This window comes from Equus quagga, chromosome 7, assembly GCF_021613505.1.
Source record: "Equus quagga isolate Etosha38 chromosome 7, UCLA_HA_Equagga_1.0, whole genome shotgun sequence".
Lineage (NCBI taxonomy): Eukaryota > Metazoa > Chordata > Mammalia > Perissodactyla > Equidae > Equus > Equus quagga.
The window spans coordinates 104072733-104097273 of NC_060273.1; the positions used below are offsets into that span (position 1 = coordinate 104072733).

Here is a 24541-nt window from a genome sequence, read left to right on the forward strand (position 1 = left end):
GATCAGTAATACAACTAGTACTCATGAGGGGATATAAGATGGAACAAGTTGTTTGCTCAGCCACCTATTATAGAAATTCTTCAGTAAAAAGATGACTCTCGAGAAAGGGCAGTAATTTTGACATGACTAGAACAGATCTCATTAAATATAATGTGGTTTGAAAGACTTCCAGTGGAAACGGACCTTCATAATTGCCAGTAGGCTTTCCTGTTATGCAGTTAATCCCATCTACCATCTCTGGCCCCGACTTCAGAAGCAGTCTGGGACAGTTCTCAGTGCAAAACTGTAACCACCTGCAGCATGGGAAGATGCTGGATACAGGTCTCAGTGCCCAGAGGTGCTAATGATAGGTCACTTTAGTTCTTTTCAAGAACCATATTTGTTTTTCTTTTTTTTTTAACTTTTTTTAAATATTTCTTTTCAAGAATTGTTTTTCTTTTTCTTCTAATTAAAGCTATCAAAAAACTGTCCTCATTGGGTCTCTAGAACTTCTCATTAATTCTTAATCAAGTCTCCTGCACTTTATTTCAAATGTCAAATCATAATAAAATAAATCCTATGAACTACTATCTATCTGTAAAATTACAAATTCACTAACTTAAGAAAACAAAAGTAAGAGTTGGCCCATGACTCTATCATGTAGCTTTTGCCCATAGTTATTTTTATTTTCATTTGCTATTTAATGCCACGTGAGATGGTCTGCATTAGTTCACAGCTCCCTCCCTATTCCTATAGAATACACCTGCATAACGAAGAGACAATGGCAGCATCAAATGCTAAAATATAAGTTGAAAATCTCTTTTATATAAAAATATAATTTTCTTCTTTTTTGTTCATTAAAATACTTGGTGCTTTGCCTCAATTGTGTATAAAAGATTGCTGCTTGAATGGAATAAATATGTTACATATTAAAAATGAATTACAGCAAATAAATCCAAAATGTAAAGGGACATTTAACTATTCCATGGTTAGGAAACACTTTTTGTTCGAAATAAGACTAGGTCACATTATCTTAGCTAAACTTTTAAAGAATAAGAAATAATATTAAGATATCATATAGAAACTCGGAAAGATGGGGAAAAAAGCATGTAATTAGTTTGTATTGAATATTGTTGTTTTGACGATCATTCAATAAACTATCACTGTAAAGCTCTATTGTGAATGAGGCATGGCTAGAATAAAAAGTTTGATAATTTAGTTTCAAAGGTAATGAAGTAAGAAGAATACTTTATAATTTTACTATATAAATGGGCTAAGAATATTTTTTTGTCTTGCTTGCCTATAGCTGCTATTACTAAGGATAACCAATATTCTATGCACCACTGTGACAAGCCAAACCCAAATTTCAAACAGACTTTAATTTTATAATTAAAATGTTCTAAAAAATATAAACATACACATAAACCAATACAATTTAAAAATACATATATAATAATCCCTATTATAAAAATGTTTCACTGGGAAAGAAATTTGTTTATACTATTCTTCTAATAAAGCCATAAAGTACATAAAATGTTCCCTGTCTTATTAACAGGAAGTCTATAATATAAATTTACTTCTTTCCTGCCTACATCAATGTTGCATGAGGTTTTATTATATACATATATGCAGATTCATATGCATACAGAAAAGTTAAATTACATACTTACTTTTCCGTTTATAATGACACATTTACATATGCTATTCATTGGTACACCAAAAAGAAGCTAGACAATGACTATTTTCAGTAGCACATAGAGTTCATCCTACTTACTGTTGAAGAGCCCGGTGCAGATTTTGGAGACCTAATTATTCCAGCAATTGAATGACGAATAGACTCAAATTTGGATAGCCTCTCCTTTCTTTCCTGGAGAGAGCAAGAAAGAAGTCTTCAGCAATAGTAACTTATCCAGTATATACAGTTATGCTAGGTATTTAGGTATGTATCCACTGCTTATGTCCATCCATCATGTCTTCAAACTAAATAAAATGTAAACTTCCTGACATTAAAGATGATAACAAAATATGCATATAAACTCTATAGCTCTTTACTTTCGTGGTCCCTCAATAAATGTCTTGATTTGGGGAAAAATAAAAATGAAGTAGAAATTCATGAGGTGAGAGAAAACAAGAAATGCAAAGAAAATTCACGGAAAACCAAGTATCAACATACAGAAAAAAAAGATACAGGCTAGAAGGAACCAGTCTAACATAGAAGAGTTCAGATAGCAGTGTAGTTGTGAGGGATTTTCAAGGAAAAACAAAATGGGGCAAAAACAGGAGGAGAATTATATGGAATGCATTTTTAGATGGTGAATGCCACTTGAGTCACTAGGAAGCTTCACAGAGATTCACATGATGATGACGGTGATGATGATGATGATGATGATAACAGAGGAGGACAAAGTAAAATAAGAAGGATACCTAGTGGTGGCAGAACCACCACTAAGGAAGGTCAGTCCAGATTTCTATTTGCTATAGGATGTATATTTCTGAGTATCACATACCACAACTGAAGGAAACTTTTCCTTAAAATTTCAAACCTTTAGATCCATTTTACAAACATAAGTGGTCAGAGGGTAGAAAAGAAGAGAAAGAAAGAGAACAAAAATGAGAACTATGAGAAGAAGAAGAACAATGGCAAAGCATTTGTGAGAGACTGTAATGGAAGCAGTGGTCAATTTTCCAATAATGACTACATTTCAACTGTTAATCAGCAGCAGACAAAAGAACAAGACATGCTACTGTCCAGTGCTGTACTTCCATATGTCTTCCATCAGCAGTGATGCTCAATTTTACCTGTCAGTGGAAAATAACTAAAGCAGACCACAAATAGCATCTTTTGTTTCCTTTGTGTCCAACAGCTAGCGTACATCTCTGTGTATAGTAAATGTAGACATTTTGGTCATATGCTACCTGAAAAACACTGTAGTTTCTGAAATTGTTTTCTCTCTCCACTTGCCTACTCTCGGTTTATTTACTGTTCGTTCTAATAGTTGCAGTACTAGCACTTCTTAGGATTCTATAAACATATGCATATTAATAATTTAAAATCATCTTAGGATAACCTAACAAAACAGATAATCTCAACTTCTTTTTCATTATCATTGTCACTTACATTACTAACATGCTTATGATCTTATGTCAGTCACTAACTATACCTCAATTTGATCATCTATAAAATGGAAAAAATAATACAAACCTTCCTCAGAGAGAAGTTATAAGTAAATTACTACAAATGATTAAAAATTAACATGTTAAAAGGATGTGCATATTTAACAAAACTTACTTTTAAAACATAAATCTTTACTGTAGCACAAATAGTCATCGCCTTAGGAATATAAGCCTGCATTCTACAGCCTTTACCCTAGCTGCAGCTTCAGTTTTATTTTTTAGTAAAAATCACCATAACTGAGCCACAAGAAGTACTGAAAGAAAAACAGCCTTGAAGTACTGAAGGAGTATAGTGACTTTTCTTTAAATCATGTCCATCTTCAACTTGAGTGTTTGGGTTTATTTTAAATCTATTTCTGGTGCTGGAGAAGTCTTCTGAAATAAAAATGTTTCAGAAGGTAAAAACTGATAAAAGATATAGCCAGGATGTGGAGAGAGGAAGAGTGGGGTGTAAGGCATACACAGTAGTTGTTTGGTAATTACATTTATGAAGAAATAGATCACGATGGTGTAAAGTACACATATTGGAAAGTACTATAGTAGCTATAGTTTTTCTACTCCCCAGCCCAATTTACCCTGTTTCTTATGCCTTTGGGGAACTTCTCACCTGGACTCTGTGTGGTTGTGGAGGTGGCACTGGTGTTAAAAGTAATGATACTACTGTTGATCTTGCTGCTACTGACAGGAAGATGAAATGAAGGTGCCAACCTCACCTGCTTGGCAATGAAAGCTTCCCAAGAAATCAGCAGGCACTTCTACTGTAAATTTAGGCTTCTCCTCTGAGTCAATACTCTTAAAATACAAGAGAGAGTATGGTCCCAACGTAGGAATACTATGAGAACAGAACTGAAAACTACATAGAAGGTATGCAGAAAAGCAGAAAATTCAGGGGAGAGTTTTAAGTAGTAGAGAGCACTTTGTATATAATTTAATAATATTTACCGAGATGGTAAAAATAACTCTCCTCAAGTTATATCTTGGGCAACAAACCTACAAAAGGAAAGAGAATCATTCCTCCCAAAACTCTTTGATAATATCAAAAGAGAAAACATTTTCTTAAGAAGCTAATACTAGATAAATCTAATGGATAGGTCCAAGTGTGGGGTAAAGAAAACTTCAAAAAGTGCTTCCTTTATATTAAGTTATGAAGCATAATATATTGTCTGTTGGAAGGGATACAATTAGTGAAAGTACCCTTTCATTTAAAGGTACTCTTTAAATAGGTTGATCTAAAAAACCTATTAGCAAAAACAATAAGTAGACCTTAGGTTTCATACAGGAATAATCACATACAAATAGAGTTTATAAAACATTTTAACCAGTGTCAGCTCACTTAGAGCTCAGAGTTCCACAAATAAAACATGAAATTCATTTTCCAAAGCACCAGTCTATGTAGCATTACATATGAGCTTTAAATTATGATCTACCTAATAATGCATCAGACTGTGCTGAATTCACTGATTTTTGTATCAGTGAATTAAATGACTGCTTTAAAAAATTAAAATTAAAAAGCTTCCCTTCAATTACCACGGATACAGTGCCTAATTCTGCCTACAGGCCTGCCAGGGCTGGTGATGATACATTCATTTTACCCACCTCAAGTAACGACAAAGTAAAGAGCTTTCTCCAGATAAAGGAGACAGTGATTAGTTCTGGCAAAAGGAGAGCCTCTCCCAGTGGAGGTAGTTGGGGGCTAGCGAGGGAGGGAAAGGAGAGGAGATATTATGAAATAATACCTGATGCTACAAAATAACATTCTGATGAGATGCCCAGAAAAATGTCATAAGTACATCTATAAACCTATCTTGAAAGAAAAGTTCTAGATGCAGCATGTTTCACATCTCATTTAAGAATAGTTGCTCATTATTTTAAAATTAAATGAAGCAATGTCTCTCACTCTCTATCTCTATACATATGTATATAAAACTAAAGGACCGATTCATAATAACTAAAAGCTTATTATCAATTTTTAAAAACTCTATAAAAAACAATACCTAAATTACTCACAGTTCAAGTAAAACCATACTTATCAGGTTTTGAAATTACTCTTCACTAAAACCCGAAAAGTGCAGTACAACAGGCTCTCAGATTACTCCCACCCTCTGCCCACCAAAGCACCGGCAAAGACATAAAAGGCAAGAATTGACGTTTTGCTGATTGGAGTGACTGACAAAAATTAACAGCTCTTCCATATGACAGCCCATCTAGATGCTGCAGTAAGTTACAAATCAACAACTTTAACCAAAAAAGCACGTAACAGTTCTCCAAGCAAGGCTATGAAAGCAGGCACTAAGGTAGAAAGAATAAAGTTCCTGGTGTCAGAATGGATAAAGAGCATGACTCTGGGCAAATTACTTAACTTTACCCTAGCTCTCATTTTCCATATCAGTAAACAGGAGAACACTGGACTAGATAAAATTTTCATCTAAAAAAATTCTGTGACCATTGTCCAACTCCTGAATCATCTGCATATGCGCATCGATCATTGACGAAACTCCCACAGAAGAGTCCCATCGTGTCAGGCTGGCCGCCAAAGTTACTTCCCCTAGATCGTTTGGTCACATTCTGCCTGAGGTGCTCTCAGAACTTGACCCAATGGGAAGGTGAGCTATAGTGAAAGATGCCAGTGGAACACTCTTTTGTTAAGAATAAGTCACTAAAACAATAACCAAATATCATTCCTCACAGACTTCTATAAATAAGCCCAATCTAATAACGTTCTTGGAAGGAACTATGAAAGTGATTATTTGGCCCTGCAGTAACAGTCAGATACTTATTCAAATCAGGAGGCAATAAGAATCAAGAAAAAGATAACAATATTCATGCTCAAACTTCAGGCTGAGTGCCAAATATCTTTGGGACTACTTATGCAAAGCAGCCATGAAATTTGAAGGGATTTTGTGAGAAATAACTGCAGGGGAATTATAACCCCAGAGAAGATTGTCTCCTGAAAAAAATTCCATGCTGTTGATGACTCCATAATGTAAATGAAATATGGCAAATATCAATATGTCCTTCATAAAAGGAATGTATTTATAAATACAAATAACTTAGTCTTTTGCAGATGTTGATTTGCTGGGGAGAATGAAGCATACACAGTTGCTATTCCCATCAGGATATAAACTTTAATTATTAGAAGAGTTCTAAATGATTTATTTTAGCAATTAGTCTCTGACTGAAGACAAATCATTTTAAAGTAACTAGTCACTGACTAGTTACCTGGTTTGCTGTGCTTTTTTCTTTGATTCTTGCATATTAACAATATTTATTAAAAGAAAGCCTCCTTGCTAAATCAAGCATTTTCATATTCTGAAATAATGAAATTGGAAATCAAATGTGCAAAAGGAATGATTATTAAGATTCTGTCTTAAAATAACAATGCTAAGGAAATCTATAACATAACAGAATAGAGTTCGGTGAAATCTACATTGCAAAATGTCTTATCATTCTTGTTTTCTTGACTCTCTATCTCTTAAATAAGATGATGTCTCCAGGGAAACAAGATCCAATCAGGAGGCTATAATCAGCTCCCTTGCTGTTCAATATCTAAATACAATTCACGTTCCATGGTGCTTTTCTCAAATGTATGAGCAAAATGGCTGAAGATATTCTTTTCATAAATTACCCAGTAGTGCAAGATGCACACCAACCAGTTTCCTTATGAGACCTCACTGACTTAACAATTTAAGTGCTGATAGACTTTGCTCAGTAAATTGTGCATTTCAGTTTATGGAGAAATTGCACTATTATGTGTTAAATTATCAAGACATCTTAGCTGAGATTCTGCTTTTAAAACAATTAAGGGACAATACTAAGGCAGTAAATTTATCTTCTTTGCTTAAACTAATTATAAGATAGAATACATTATAATAAGAGTGAAGGTATTATTTTATTAGAGTCCCTATATTTAGTAATCAAGGCATTTTACCAACTTCAGACACACCCTCACAAACTCCCAAGCTCATTATTCTATTTAACACATTATTCTGATCAGGTCAAAACAACACCTTTGCCATTTCCAGCATAAGCTGCATGTGTCTTTCTCACAGCAGCTTCCTTATCACTCTTCTCTCTCCCCACTCTACTTTCCATTTTCCCTTATTTTCTCCTCCCTCTATCCCTTACCATAATAAATGCTTATCAATATTAACTATTATTACTTTGGCCTTACCAATATTGACAAAGACATTTGTGCTGTTTCCATCTTTTGGCTACTATGAATAGTGCTTCTGTGAACATGCATGCACCTGTACTTAAGCACCTGTTTCCAGCTCTTTCAGGGATATATCTAGGAGTGGAATTGCTGTGTCATATGGTAACTCTATGTTGAACTTTTTGAGGAACGGCCAAACTGTTTTCCACCGTGGCTGAACCATTTTACATTCCCACCAGCAATGTACAAGGCTTCTAATTTCTCTATATCCTCATCAACATTTATCATTTTTCTGATTATAGTCATCCTAGTGGGTGTGAAGTGCTGCTTGACTTTATTTTTTAAAAATATTTTCACTGGATGAAGGCTTTTTTTTTCTTTCAGCAGTTTGTCTTCTGGTCTCCCTTGTTTCTGGTGTGTTTCACATCATTATTCCCCTATATATAATGTGTCTTTTTCCTCTGATTGCTTTTATAATAAACTAGGAAAGCAGATGTAATTTTTTTTTAATTATTATGCTTGGGGTTTGTTAAATCTCATGGACTTGTAGGTTGAAAGTGTTGCAAAACACTTGACCATTGTCTCTTCAAATACCTTTTCTACTCCCATCTCTCTCTCCTTTCCTTCATAGATTCTAATTACATGTATGTTAGCCCATTCACTATTACCCCATGATCTCCAATACCATGCTACATTTCTTTTTCCTCTTTTTGTTTCAGTTTTGATACTTTCTATTAATCTGTCTCCACATCTCACTGATCTTTTCCTCTCTGTATTCAGTCTACTAACAAGTCCATCTAATGAATTCCTCAGTTCTGATATTATGTTTTTCATTTCCAGAATTTCCACTTTTTATAGTATCTACATCTTTGCTGAAATTCCTCATCTTTTAATACACATTGTCCATCTTTTCCACTAGATCCCTTAGCATTTTTGTAATAGTTATATTAAAGACATTGATAATTCCAATATCTGGGCCGTCTCTGAGTCTGTTTATTTTCTTAGCTGTGCATCACATTTCTCACTTTTTAGTGTGTCATATAATCTTTGTGTGCCAGATGGTTTGCATAAAAGAACAGGAGAGTCTGAACTCAATATTTACCTTGAGAAAGTGACACACATACTTCTTTTTCTGTCAGGCTGCTAGAGTTGGGGTTGTAGTTATTAAGCTGGGTCTGGCCTTTGCTGTAGCTTTCCTTTGAATCAGTTCACCACCGGCTTCAAATATTTTGAGCTAGATCAGGAGTTTTCTTCCAGCTAGGAAGGGAATCTGAACCCCGGCAAGATTCCAGCATCCTGTCCATACTTCAAAGCTGATCCATGAGCTTTAAGAGCTATGAGAGAGCTCTCCAAACTTTGCAGCCTCTTTATTAGGGGGTGGAGGGGAGGCAATTGGGAGAGAAGGATTGAGAGTTCTCTTTGCTCTCCAGTCACACCCACTACTTACTGTATCTGAGAAGACAATTCTCAGCTCTATTACCCCTTTCCTAGCCTTTGGAGGGCCACTGCCCTGTACTCCATGAAGACCCAGAATTCCCTGCAGAGAATCAACTTGGGAGGGAGCTCTTATTTTCTTTTGTCAGTGAAAATCCAGAGTGCTCAGTTCTTCCATCCAAACTCCAAACACTTCCTCCCTGCCTCCTCCCCCAACACCTCATCACCTTTTTGGTGTGAAGAGGATTTCATCTGGAATATCTTTCTCAAGTCTCCTTCTCTGACCCTCTCCTCCATTTAGTGAAGACCCTTGAGTAAGGGCTGGTGAATGGATGCTGTCTCACTCTGTGAGTAAGGCTCTCTCAGATTCTAACCTGTCACACCAGACCACACATTGTCAATACAAGCATGTTAAAAGCCGGGTGAATTGATTTCTCCTTATCCCCTTCAATGGAAGATTTCCCCTATCCTACAGTTCCACCAAGGATGGAAGTAGTCATGGGTCTCTTTTTTTTTTTCCTATGAAAGGCTTGTTATTTTCTGGACTTTGGTTCATTTAGGTTTCTTTCTGTCCTCAGCTCTGTAATGAATATTTTTAACTATTACTTTCTAGCTTATCTGCCTTATTTTGGATATGAGGTAAGAATGATAGTGTCTTGTGACTTTTCCATATCCAAACTGGATGCAGAATTCATATGCATTTTATCAAGACAAGTAATCTACCAGTCATCATTTTATTTACCTTTATTCACAAACCAAGAAACTACAAAGACACAATTTAAGGGTCTTCAGTATGACAAAGAAAAAGGCCATTAATTTATCAAAAGATACAGACTTGAATTTGACTACCATTTTCTAAGGCAGTCAATTACCACAAAAGGCCTTTAGTGTTAAAGCCTATATTCCTCAGAAGACCATATAAGGGTGAAAGTCCACACATCTCAAAAGTTTTGATTCTTGTTATTTTGTTTTGCTTTGTTGTTTTCCTTTGTTATTGCTTTTGGGGAGTAGAGAAGATAAGTTTTATTGGTTTTGTATTTGGTGCAGAGGACTTCACAAGGATTCTATAAAGATTACCATGCACATATTACATTTCTGTAAATGTTTTAAGTTTCCAACTTTATCTAAAAAGTTTCCTGAATGGTTTTACTGTTTAGTATTCTCCCACTGCATATGCAACAACAATCCTCTTATCTGTTCAGAGCTACTTTTGTTACTGAAACTAGTAATTGGGAACATTTGGAATTTCAAGGCCTTAGTCAAGATTTTATTTGTTTGAACGGAATCAGAAACTGTAGAACCTAAAAGAAAATCATAAGATTTAATAAAAGAATAGAAAATAATAAATTTTCAAGAAAGGAATTGTGGTGTTTATAATATTACACTTGTAATATCAGCAAATAAAATCCAACTGGGAGATCTGTTTTAGAAAGAAGTCAGTCAGGTTCTAAGGATTCGTCTCACCCTCAGCCTCTCTGAGAGGAACTGCCACGCTATGGGATTGTTGGGACCACCCACATGAGAATAAAGTCAATACAACAGAAGGTAGACCTCAGAAATGAAGACAGACAAATTCTTGATGATATGGTTTGAATTTCTGGATATAGCTAGTTACATGCTTTAACTATTCTGCCTTAATTGACTGTTACATAGAACTAATACAGTAGGCTTTCTTAGAATATCCATTAGGAATTGAAGATTTCCAGCAAGTGTTACAATTATCACTAATAAAATAATATACTAATTTACATTTTTGTGTTGTGAACACATACTTACTTTTAATAGGAAAATAAATCTTTTAATATTGAAGTGTATTAACATAAATATAAAATTCTTTGTAAAATAAACACATTATGTTGTGATAATTACTCGCATTTATTCTCATTAATTTAGCAGCTTCAGCACATGACATACAAAATAACTGCTCAACATGTTTGGAAAACTGATGGCTATTGATAGATGTTACACTACAAAAGGTTCAGTAGTCCCATAGATGCTAGAACTGCCCAGTTAAACAAATTTAAACAGATGTATTAAATGCAGTATGTCTCAGAGCCTTAACAATGCATTAGCACAAGCACTTTTTTTTGGAGGATATAGTATCCTGCAAAATTCACTTCATGAAATACTGTCACAAAGCTTTCACTCTGAGGGGATATAAGGAGAAACCTTCACTTCCCCTTTACATCAGTCATAGCTTTTTCTTGGACATTATCATCATATATAACAGCTCCCAAATGACTAATTCAATCTCCTCTCTTTGTGGCCACAATCTCCTATCCATCAGTTTGCTTTAAACCGGTTCCACTATAACCAGTTTTCAACCTCACTGGAACTCTAAGGATTTCAGTCTGCTAATTTTTCCCAAGCAATTACCTTCTCTTCTCTCCTCTCTTTATCTAACTGAGATGCTATGATACATCATCTCAATGACACTCTTGCCAATATTCTAAACTCCCTTGCTGTCTTGTTTCTAGTTGCACTCACACGGCAAACCCCAACCCTGGACGGATCCAACTATCTGCTCTTTCTGAGCTTGCACTCAAGCAACTCACCACTGCTGGAGAGAATCACATGATTATTAACTTCAGATGGGCCCTAAATATCTGAACAATACTACTACTTTTCTCTGGCCAACTCACTTCTTACTCTTCCACTGTTGTTGTCAACCATTTTAAACCTTTCCCACTTTTCCGGTGCCTAAGACCACCTTGTTCTACCCCCTCCAACTTCTTTAGAAAGATACCACAGGCCAGGAACCCCCTCATCTTGCATTTTCAAGCCTACAAATCCATTCCTTCTCTTCCCATTCTCACCTCCTTCCCCATTTGGAAACATGGACCTGTCTCTCTCCCATCTAAGCATGACCACTCTACTTGCACTTTGGATTTCATCCTCTCCTGCTCTCCCAAGACCCTTACACCTTACAAAAATTTAATAGATCTCTCTTTGATGTATTGTCTATCATTCCTTCTCAACTTGTTCTTTCCTAGCCCATCAGCTTTTATATATATTTAAGTTGCTCTCATAGGAAGAAAAAGGAGGAGAGGTAGTAAGAAAGAAAGGATGAAGAAGGGTAGGGAGGGAGGAATGAACAGATGAAGAGATGGACCTCTCCCTTCACAACACATTCTGTTCTAGCTACTAATTGCCCTTTATAAACAAATTCCTAACAGTTATCCATGCTCACTGTCTCCATTTCTCTCTCCTCCCATTCATTCCTCAGTCTGCAACCATTTGGCTTTCATCCCATCACTCCACTAAAGCAGATGCTTTTAAGAAACCAACAAGCTCCATTTTACGAATCTAACAGACGTATTTCTCATTTATCTTACTTGACTTGGGAGATACTCTATGGACCATGTCCTCCTACATGAAACATTTATTGCCTTGACCTACTCTCCTCCAAACTCTCAGACTACACACTCAGTTTCCTTAGCAGGTTCACCCTCCTCTACTAGGCCATTAAATGGTAATGTGCTTCTAAGCTCTATTGGTTTCAGGTCTCTTCTTTTCTCACTATATACTTTCCCCCAGGTAATATTTTACATGTCCCAATTCTAATTATCATGTAAACCAAGCCCACCCAAAATTTAAATCTCCAACTCGGATTTTTCCATTGAACTACAAACCTCCACATGGAAACATCCATGTGACTTCTCTACTTGTATATCACAAAGAGAGATAAAAGGCAACATATTTAACACTGAACTCCTAACTCCCAAAGCTGGCCAACTTTCAGTTTCCCATTTCAATGAATGTTACTAATCACCCTGTTAAATAAGCCGGATATCCGGGAGCCCAAACGCGCACTCTCAATCTAACATAACCTCCAGGAGGGCAGAAGGTTTTATCAGTTTTTTATTGAAATTATTTAAACATTAAATAAATGCTACTTATTAGTGATGTGTTTAAGCAAGATAGTGTCTATTAGATATCATTTAAATAGTAAATAAAAGGGAGTGTATTTACTCAAACCGTTGTTTTGTGTTAAAGAACCTCAAAGGACTCAAGAAAGAAACAAAACTGATGGACTCAAATTTAACCAAAATCATTCCAATTATAGGTAACATTCTAACTCACTGATTTTAGGAAATCTGCAGTTATCCTTATTTAAGTTTTGGGAAATTCTCAAAAACAACATTAGAAAAATATCTTGGGAATTAAAAGATTTTTCCCTTTAGCATTTGTTTTTAAAAATTATTTTTCCAATGATTTTGATCTGAAAACTAGCTAATTGTGTTTAGTTCAAACTTCTGGTACAAAGAAGATTTAACTTATTAAAAACAGGTTCAGGAATAGCAAAATATGTATCCAGAAATAAAAATGTGTTATTTATTCAGACTTTCTCAATTAAAATTAAATACCACCTCCAGTTAATGCTGTCTTTATCAATATGAATCTAAGTTAGAATTCTCTGTACCAGGTTTCTATTTCTATTATAATAGGCTCTAATCTGCTTAAGTTAATGAAACACCCATTGGATACACCAGTATTTTCCAAAGTTCATTAACAACTTCATCAATAGACAATAAGCAGAGTAGAAACAAAAACAAATGAATAGCATACTAAACTACTGACCTACAGCAGTCAATGCATAACTCCAAATATCAGACTTACAGTCAGGAAGATCTTTGATTAGGTGACATTATCCAAATCACAATTTTTTCATCTGAAAATTAAGAATGGGTACTCACCAAGTAACCATATCAAAGCTTTCACAAAATTATTAAAGGTACAATAAAGGCTATTATTATTCAAAAAAGAATTTTTTATTAAGCAGAATTATTACATCACAGAAAAAGTTCACAGCTTGAGGATTTGTACATCCCCTAAATCCATTTGCTCCTAATAAATTCTTCAGAGATTTTACAACTAGCCTTTGCCATCTCTGTCCTTGTTGAGAGGAATATCCCAATCTATACCTATTTGAAATGCTCATAGGAAAAATAATAACAAAGAAAGTATACTCTAGAAAGATGAACCTTATTTTCATCCATCAGCTTGAGGTAAAGGCTCTATATAGTTCTGACTACAGAGCTGACTGAAGCCCCAAAACAAGACCTTTCTAGAAGGGTTTCCTGTAGCTATCTCATTCAGAGCAAAACCTCATGAAGACTCTAGTAAAAGTATCTGAAAAGTTATAAATGGTGCTTAAAATTTTATTCCTGATGAGTTTTCTGCCTCACAACAATTTTTTTGGGTCTGATTATATATTTTCTGACTCAAGATATAACTGGGGTAAAGAAATGATTTGTTGAATTAGAAGTGGCAGCTCTGAAAATGCAGAGCCTCTATCTCATTAAAAGAATGGGCCTAGGGAATATATACTCTTATCCATGTCTTGAGTAAATTTCCCTATGTTCACACGGCATACATATCTTATGAAGGATAACTTTTAAAGGAACCATGATTTTTCTTCACTATTTTCAGTCCTTTGTCAGGCTAGCTCCCCTATTTCAAAATCTACACTGTAAATATTCCCTCCTTGACAAGCATTAACTTCCTACCTTATGAGCAGCCACAATGTGTTTACCTGAGATTCAGAAAAGTTTATGGAGAAGAAAACTTTCCAAGGACAGAAAAGTTGATACAATTATTTGTAATGTCTTGTAGTAATCAGATGGATTCGAAACTTCCCAGGATGGGTAAGGAAAAGAAGTTGTCTAGAGCCTGCTTAACACCAGCTGCTAGGCTCAAAGGCACATAAATTCAGTAGATATTTTTTACATATACAAGAGAATTAAAACAATACTCTATGGGTGTAGGGCATCTGATTCTAGCATACACTTTCATGATCTCAGACACTGCAAAAATTCTTGCAGAGCCCCAAAACACCATTTAGCCATATTCGACCAAAGTTTCTCAGAAGATAAAATTCATCCTTCAGAGAGTGTTTTAAACCCCCTTAATTCATGATAAATTCACAATTCACATTTAAAATGCAAAGAATGTAAAGAGCTTTATCTCTAACTGATGTGAGGGTGAAAGAAGACAGGCAGCACTTTTCCTAATCCTCAATATGAGGAAAAATTATCCATGATTTCCTTGGCCATAGTTTTAGTCTCTGAAATTACATGATTAGTTTGTATTATTTCTAACCAGAAAACCTTTATATAGCTATGCTTTATTTCAAGTTAAATCCTGATCTTTTATCACTATTTCTCAAAATGTCACATAACATCTGTATAATCACTGACACATACATGATATTTTCATTTGAAATAATACCAAGAGAAACAATAATTCAATAAAGGGTGAATCTTAATTAAAAAATAATCCTCAACAAAGGATAAAGAAAAAAGTTATTTCACCAAAAATAATTTTTTTTAACTTTAAGAAAGGATTCTGGAATTTTGCCCTCATTAAAAAGACAAAACAAAAACAAACACAAAAACACCAGATGCAATATGGAAGCACTATCAAAAGTGCCCTAGCCTACTTCTTTCTGCTTCATCTGATAAAATAAGACAGATTAAGTTAATAGAGGAAAATTATACAAGAACAGCAATTAGGACATACTCTGTCAATGGGTAAAAAACCAATGACACCCACAATGGTCAATCTCAACACTGGTATAGTGGTCCAACTAAAATATACCTTGTGGCCCCACACAGCTTTAAAATTCATATCATTCAGCAACTGAAATAATCTCCTATAATATGGATACTCAAGGTAAACTCTTTTCAGACTGGAAACTATTAAGGTTAACACAATCTTTTGCTCTACATTCCTGTGCATTTTTCTCATTACCAACAATTTTCCCCCCAACTTTTATCTTTTTTCTAAGCACCTGTTCCACCACCATCTTTATTCCCCACAAATGGCCTCACCTCTCCTCAGATAACACACAAATGATGAGTTAGGAATTCCCTCAACTTTCTGGTCCTTCCCCATCCTCCCACTGACAAATGGAACTCTTCGCTTCTGCATAGCGAGGAGCTTTCTTCCTCCTGGCAAGGTTCCCCTGCTCACTCTGCTCTTTCCCTGCATCCTCAGGGACTGCGGTCCTTCAGGGATTCTGTTCTCTCCTGTGGGCTCCTCCTGAGTTCTACTGGCTCTTTGCCTTCCATAACATAAACTTGCTTAAGTCTCTTCAATATTAAAAAAACAAATCAAACTAAACTTAAAATCTTATTTAACTCTCTCTACCCACAGATCATAATCCTAACTTTTCCCTCCCTCCAAAACTTAGCTACCTGAAAGTGCTGCTAGGGGGGTAAAAAACAACCACTATATAACCACCTCCGCTTATTCTTCGCTATCCACTTGCTTCTCATCTCATTTGAAATTCTGATTTTTTTCCTCCTCCCCTCACCCCCTGCCCCAATATGACCTCAACATTGCCAAACCCATTAGGCACTTTATTTGACTTTTCCCCAGAACATTTCCCTGTTGACTGCTTCCCTCTTTTCCCTAGGTTTCAATGACATCACCATCTCTTGGTATCCCTCCTATCTGTCTGGCTGCTCTACCTCATTCTCCTTTATAACATCCATTTTCTTTGCCTGTCCCTTAAATGTTGTTCACCCAACATTCTTATCCTAATTCTCCTCTCTTCTCCCTTCCTAGGCAAACACATTTATCTCCATCACTTTAATTACTATCTACATGCTGAGGATTCCCAAAGCTACATCTCTAGGCCAGACCTCCAACTAGAACTCATCATCCTTCCCCTAATCTGGTCTACCTCTAGTCCTGTGATCGCTATCTTTTGTGACTAGCACCAACAACGACAAAATTACCAAGGCAGCAATCTAGAGGTCAGTCTTGATACTTCTCCTTCATATCCATATCCAATTAGTCACCAAATTCAAAGGTTTGTCCGTATCTGTAAAATATCTCTAAAATCTGTCCTCTTCCTTCAGTACTCCCTGACATGACTTTAGCTTACTCCTGGATTCTTCTTTGCCACTGTTCTCTACATAGCCCCAGAGTCTTCTTTGGAAAAAGGCAAACTAGATCATTTCACTCCACTGCTTAACATCTTTGAATGGCTCCCCTACTGACTTCATGATAAAATCTCAATTCACACACAAAGGGTTTTCCATAATATAAATCTTACGTACTTATTCAATGCCATCTCTCACCACTCTGCCTCTCATGCCTATAATATGGTTATATATAAATACTGAAGATTTAGAATGCACAATATTTTCTCTTACCTGAGTAAAACATGATGTTTCTTCCCTTTCCTGAAATGCTACCCCCGCCCCCCTTTTTTTTGGCCTGGCCACCTCTTACCCCTTCTTTAGACCCAAAGCAGACATCCAAAATTCTACCCTCAGGTCTGGCACCCCAAATATGGGGTATCCTTCTTATGCACTCTGATAGCACCCAGCATTTACTCTCATAGAACTCACCATACTCTTGTTATAATCATCTGTTAACTTGGCTTTCGCTAAACTGTGAGCTCCTTGAGGACCAGGACTTTACCTCATTCAGCACTGTATACAAAGCTAGGACAGTGCATATGGGGTATACTGCACCTTCCAAAATGGCCAAAACAATATCTCCATCACACATGCTCTTCTTACAATAAAGACATCAACACTCCTTACATTGAGAAGTGGGGTCTGTTTCCCCCACTTGAATTTCGGTGGCATGTGACTATGGTAGAAGTGACACTACATGACTTTCAAAGCTAGGTCATAAAACGGGCTTCCTCCTGGTTCTCTTGGGACACGCACTCTTGAGTCTAGCCACCCCAAGCTATAAGGGAGCTCATTCAGTCCACCCAGACCCACAAGTAGATGAAAAGAGCTCAGGAGAGCAACCAGCCAGCAACACCCAAGTTGCCAGTCATGTGAATGAACCATCTTGGAAGTAGATCCCAAGGCCTCTAGTCCAGCTGTTCCATTTAATGACACATGAAGCAGAAATGACCCTTCCACAGTGAACTCCTACCAAATGGAGATTTCATGAGCAAATTAAATGACTGCTGTTGTTTTAAGTCTCTAAGTTCTGCAGTGATCTATTACACAGCAGTAGATGATCAGAACAGAGCCTGTGATGTAGGACACAAACACAAGCATGCACACGCTGTTCATACATGCACAACACACACTTACACACATACACAAACTTTGGTGAATCAATGAATAAATTTCCCAAATCAAATTTACTCCACAAGTTGGATTTGGTAGATACAGCAGAGAACAATTTCCAAATATTGTAATCAGGATACTTAAATTATCTTAGCCTTCTTTTATTATAAAATAGAGAGAGAGAAAGACAGAGAGAGAGAGAAAATCAAACAAAAGAAATATACAGCTTAAGGTAAATGCCCTTGTAATCACCACTCAGCTTGAGAAACAGACTTTTACTAAATACTACAGGCCTCCATGTGACCTGTATCAGTCACAACCAGCTGCATCCCTCCCTCCAAAGTAACTACGTTCAGGTCTTCTATGGAAATCACTTACTTGCATTATTTTTACCCTTCAGTGTGCATCCCTAAACACTATAGTTTAGTTTTGACCATTTAAAAAATTTTATTTAATGTATCTTTAAGCATATTTTAATCTATAATTTCCCTTTCCAGCCTAATATTTTCCTTACAATTTAAGTGTTTAAAAATCTAGCCTTTTGACCCATATAGTTTTCCACAGCTGGATTTTGATTATTTCATACTCACAGGGCAGACCAGGATGTCCTCTGTCCTCTTTCCTACAAACCAGCAACTGGGATCAGAGGCTAGGTCAGACTCAAATCCAATACATTTAGTGAGTTCGTGGTGGCATACATCAGGAGACAAGGTCTAGTTGTCTCTCTTCTTGTGATGTCAGCAGTTGTTCATGTTCAATGTTTACATCCACTATTTTGTTGGGTATTGCAAAATGGTGGTATTCTTTCACATTCTATCACTTCTTTTCCCTTTATTAGTTGGAATATTTCTGTAAAAAGATGCTTCCCCTCATCTATTATTTGGTTAACCAGTAAGACAGCTCATATAGAAAAGACAGGATAAATGTTTCACTATTTTATATGAATATATTTTCAAAATTCAGAGAGTCTTTGAAACAAGAAACATAAGCAAATTAAAGACAAATCTTAAATATATTCATTAATGGGATAATAATGATGCTGGTGGTGATAATGATGAAGATAAAAATAAGCAGAGCTGATACTATATACCAAATTCTTTTTTTTTGGTGAGGGAGATTGGCCCTGAGCTAATATCTCTTGCCAATCTTCCTCTTTTTGCTTGAGAAAGACTGTCACTCAGCTAACATCTGTGCCAATCTTCCTCTATTTTGTAAAGTGAGACACTGCCACAGCATGGCTTGATGAGGAGTGCATAGGTTCATGCCTGGGATCAGATCTGTGCACCCTGGGCCACCAAAGCAGAGCAAACGAACTCAACCACTATGCCACTGGGCCAGCCCCTAAATAACAAACTTTTTAAAAGAACTTTACATATATTAACTCACATAATCCTCACAACTCTATGAGGTTAGTAAGCTTATTTTTTCTTTTTCACAGATGAGGACATTGAACACAGTAAGTAGTTAAGGCAAGATAGAGGTTGGGTAATGGACCCTACAAACATTTAAAGGTGGCCCACAAATTAAAAAAAAAAAGATATTCTCAAATTCATTCATGTATTTCTATGGTATCTTACAGGATAATTTCCATTTAGTACCATAATATTTAGCTATGTGACAAAGAGAAAAACTTAGAAAGTGGATCAAGTACTGAATCTACACTAAATCTACCTCTAGTTATCTATAACTCTTTTAAATTATTTTCCTTGGTCATCTTTATTTTCCCATCTCTCTTTGGATAAGAAGTTTTAATTCAAGTAGATGTTCTAAGTTCCTTTCTTCCACCTAATGTGTCCAAATTCCTAATATGAAATTCAATATACCTAAGGTCTTTTTCTGACTCAAGAAAAGCCATACTTTCTTTTACTGACTTAAGAAAATTCCTATTTACTTTTCTGATTCAAAACAATCATTCCATCTATAGCCTCAAATAAAACTAGTACATTATGGTATCTTATTGCACTGATATAAACTATGTTATTAAATATAAGATAAATTGTAATGATTGTTTTGCAAAGGTAACATGAGAAATTATCTCTAAAATCTTTCATTAAAATAACATTTTCTAAATGTCTGCTGAGATATACAGCTCTAGAGCTACCACATAAAGTAATAATCTCTGCCTCAGAACAAAGTAACTTAACTGGGTCTTTACAATTTAATGTATATAGATATTTATCCTATCATTTACTCATGTTTACTTGTAAAAATTATTCTTCAGAAGTCCTTTTATTTGAATTACAAAAATACCATAATACTATAAAAGATTTTAAAGAACAATCAAGATACTGACTAGCACATTGTACATACTTCTCATTATTTTAAAACTTTTACATAAGAGTGAACAAATTAAAATTATAAGAAAAACTGTATCAGCCAATAAATTCTTAGCAAAGCAATTCAACCAGCAAAGTACTCAAGCACATGAAAACATCTGACTAGTAAAGATTCTTGAAAAACTAAGTTTAAATAAAATTGTATTTTTAAGGAACTACATTCAAATCTGCTGGAAATAACTTTGACTCTACAGCTTATCCTCAAATTCTCTTAACTTTAACAAAAAGCAATGTTACTTAGATAACATTACATATAAAAAAAATAGCAAGAATTCATTATTTTGAAAGCATGTTGAAGAGAGAAAAGAAATGAAGCAGAATATAATTCATATAGATTTAATACTAATCATTTGGCCTTAATACTAACTAGAAAGGCTAAAAGAGTAAAGAAAATGCTTTCTTAACCAATTTTGCTTTTACATAAACAATGCTTACACAAACCACGACAGAAAAAAAATGTACAAGTACACAGATTAAAACTCATCTGGCTAGTCTATATGAGAACTATTACAATTTCATACATACTTCTGCCTTCTAGAGGCATGTCCCAGTTCATTAAAATCACTTGGTGGATTGATGCAGGAATATAATTTCACCAGAAATAAAACATATAGTTCTCTTAATAAGACATTTGAAGGATATGTGAATGATGAATCCGTGTGGGATGGCTGTTTGTGATTAGCTAACTGGACTATTAATTCAAGTACAGTTATTACATTTACCAAATAATTAAGAATAATTTTTCACTTGAGACTTAAACAGTATTTCACTTTCTTCATACTGAGTATACCAATGAAGAATATGAATCTTTTCTAATATGAAAAGTTAAATATGAGTCATTAAAAGAAACATGGGATATTCTACTACAAAGAATTACCTCAAACATAGAGAAAACATTTAATATACTTTTGGACATTGAATTATGAAGTTGACATAATGTTCTACAAAATGTTCAAACTATTAGTAATATGCCAACAAATGTATTTTTCATACATAATTCTCAACAATCTGATTTCCTAAATATTTATTATCATTCCTTGAGTTGCTGATAAATGTTTATTTTGGCATGTAATATTAAAAGTAAATTTAAAATAATCTAAAACTTTATTTAAAACATGTCTTTTGGGGAAAAAATATATATATTACTTAAAAAAAGTTCTCCTTGAACAGTTTAGTGGTTACCAGAGGGGAAGGGAGTTGGGGGGTGGGCAAAAGGGTGAAGGAGCACACCTCTACGGTGACTTACAAATAAGAATGCACAACTTGAAATTTCACAACATTATAAAGTATTATGGCCCCAATAAAAAAAAACTAAAAATAATGGATGTTAACTGGAAAAAAAATTAAAAGTTCTCTTTAATGTTTTTGTTATAAAAGCAATACAAAGACAAAAATAACAAATTGCCAGCAATATTATATTGGTTGGCACATTTTTTCTGCAAACAGCCAGATAGGAAATATTTTAGGCTCACAGGCCATATTGTCTCTGTCACCACTAATCAACTCTGCCGATGTAGTGCTGCAGCATGAAAGCAGCCATAGACAATACATCAACAAATGAGTATGGCCGTGTTCCAATAAAACTTTATTTATGGACACTGAAATCTGAATTTCATATAATTTTTACATATCACAAAATATTATCCTTCTTTTGATCTTTTTTAATCATTTAAAAATGCGAAAATAATCCTTAGCTTATAGGCTACAGGTAGCAGGCCAGATTTGTCCCATGGGCAATCGTTATCTAACCTCTGTTACATTACATTACTTAAATTATAGAAACTATACCACAGAGGCTATCTAAGCAAATGTTAAGAGGACAGATTTCTGGAGGCAGATTGAGGAGGTTCAAATCCTGGCTCCACCACTTCAAATCTATACGATCTTGGACAAGTTGCCTAACTTCTGTATACCAATTTCCTTCTCTGTAAATTGGGAATAATAATAGCACTGCCTATTAGGAATACTAATAATTCTACCTAATAGGGCTGCCACAAGGATTAAATGTGGCATGGAAAGGACTTAGCAAAGCTCCTGGCATCCAATAACTAGAAAATCTTCCCTAAATATGCTGCTGCTGCCGTAATCAAAATACAGGAAAAGTTCTATCTCAGAAAAGTATGCAGTAGAATATACAAAGATATTCTACTTCCAAATTTCTACAGGCAAAATTAGAAAAAATATGTTTTAAAAAACAGTCATAACATTTCAGAACTGGGAGATACCATAAAGATAATCTTGCTTCACCAGAAGCTCAGAGATATTTATGGTCCAACTCTGAGTTAGAGTCAAAACCAGGACTATAATCACGTGTCTCCATCTATATCATAAACCAAGAAATTCCTCCATTCATTGTACCTTTGCAGCAATTAAGCATACATTTATTGACCAAAATTTAGACAACATTCCTTTTTTTCTGCTTTTTCTCCCTAAATCCCCCCAGTACATAGTTGTATATTTTAGTGGGTCCTTCTAGTTGTGGCATGTCAGACACAGCCTCAGCATGGCTTGACGAACAGTGCCATGTCTGCGCCCAGGATCCAAACCAGTGAAACCCTGGGCCGCCAAAGCAAAGTGCGCCAACTTAACCACTCGGCCACGGGGCCAGTCCCAACATTCCTTTTTGAAGAGTTTGGGAAACAGGTCTTGGGAAGTATGAGGTCAGGAGTTGGCAAAAACTATTCCAGGCATGCAAAATGGCACAGTGATTAACAGCAAAACTTTGGTAGCAAAGCTGACCTTACATTTCAGCTGCTTGACCACTTGACCTTGGACGGATTTACTTAATATCTTTAGGGCTCACAGAGTAGGTACTCTAAAAATATTTGAATGAAAGGCCACAAGAACTAGCTTCTCTCAACCTTAAGGGTCTCATTCACAATCAAAGCTTCAACTTTTGAAAACTTTCTTGATAATTAAAGAGAAGACATATACAAGCTGTAATGTGTTGGATGTGGCCCCCCAAAAGATATGTCCACCCAGAACCTGTGAATGTGACAGCACTTAAAAAAAAAAAGCTTTTGCAGATCTAATTAAATTAAGAATCTCAAAATGAGATTGTTCTGGATTATTCAGGTAACAAAAGTCCACTGACAAAAGTCCTTATATGAAGACTTAAACAGAAGAGGAAAAACACAAAATAGAAAGCAATGAGAAGAAGGAGGTAGAAATTGGGGTGATGGGTCTACAAGTCAAGGAGTATCAAAGATTGCCAGTAGTCCTAGGAAGCTAGGAGGGAGGCAAGAACAATTCTCACTCAGAGTGCCCAAAAGGAACCAACTCTGCAGACACCTTGATTTTGGACTTCTGGCCTCCAGAACCGTGAGACATTAAATTTATGTTGTTTTTAAGCCACCAAGTTTGTGATAATTTGTTATAGCAAGTACAGGAATTAATACACAGCTGACAGAATCACTGGATATTCACCTTGTAAAGTAATCATCAGCTACCCTAAAAGTCACATACATACACAAAAACTGACCCTTTTGTGAAGTCTATTAATCAGGAAAACTGATCAAAAATTGTGCTATTCTCATAAATTCTACACAGTGAGATTAAAAAGTACATATAGGCACTTTTTTATCTTTCATTTCCCACTTCAGTTTTTAGAACCTTATCTCTGACTAGAACAACATTGTGCCCCAAAATCCACCGTCAGAAGGATAGCTGCAGTCCCAAAGACAGTTTTTCTCAGCAGGAACCCTGATAATTTCAGAAACTATACAGCACTATTTGCAGCTCAGCAGTAGCAAGGGCACAGGAGTTTCTTCCTCTGGCTTTTCCTTCACCTTCAGTGCAGCAGCTAGAACACTGGCTAACTTTTTTATTTGCTTTGCTAGCATCTATTTTCACACTAATTAGCACATGTGGTTTGAAGTTTCTTTTCATATTTTGGGGTCCAATATTGTTTCCAACAATAAGGCGCCGGCAAAGAAAGAAGGAATTTCAAAGGCAACTAATTCCCAAGACAAAAATAAAGTGATCAATATAAGTCTACGCAGATAGGGCATGTATTAAAAAGACTGAAAAGAAGTATAAAAATTATACTACAGTTGGCTACAGTTTTTATTCTATCACATTTTTTTCATAGAGCAGTCATATAATGAAACTATTTCATAGAGAATCAATGGTAGAAAGAACCTTCTAAGCTAGAGATTTTCTATTTCAACCTTCTCACTTCATAATAGACGAGAAAATGGAAGTTAGAGGCGGTGACATGACTTGCCCCATGACACACAAATGATGACAAAGCTAACTCCACCTTTACTCCCCTTTCCACTATAACATATTGTCTAGATTACATCCAGAAAGTCAATTAAATGCTGAGCAGTGGTCACTTATTCAAAAATTTAGGGAGTTGGGGGGAAGGCTCTAATTACACTGAAGTTGAATTGTTACATTGAAACAATTATTACATT

At 35.4% G+C, this 24541-nt stretch overlaps 1 protein-coding gene across 2 annotated transcripts in view; it reads right to left on the reverse strand.

Annotated features, from left to right (window-relative positions):
- FER (FER tyrosine kinase) overlaps window positions 1–24541 on the reverse strand; it is a 442177-nt gene that overhangs the window by 257702 nt on the left and 159934 nt on the right. For both annotated transcript variants that reach the window (XM_046666723.1, XM_046666724.1), the window contains one exon: window positions 1754–1846. In XM_046666723.1, the coding sequence (XP_046522679.1) occupies window positions 1754–1846 (93 nt within the window). The remainder of the gene's footprint in view (window positions 1–1753; window positions 1847–24541) is intronic.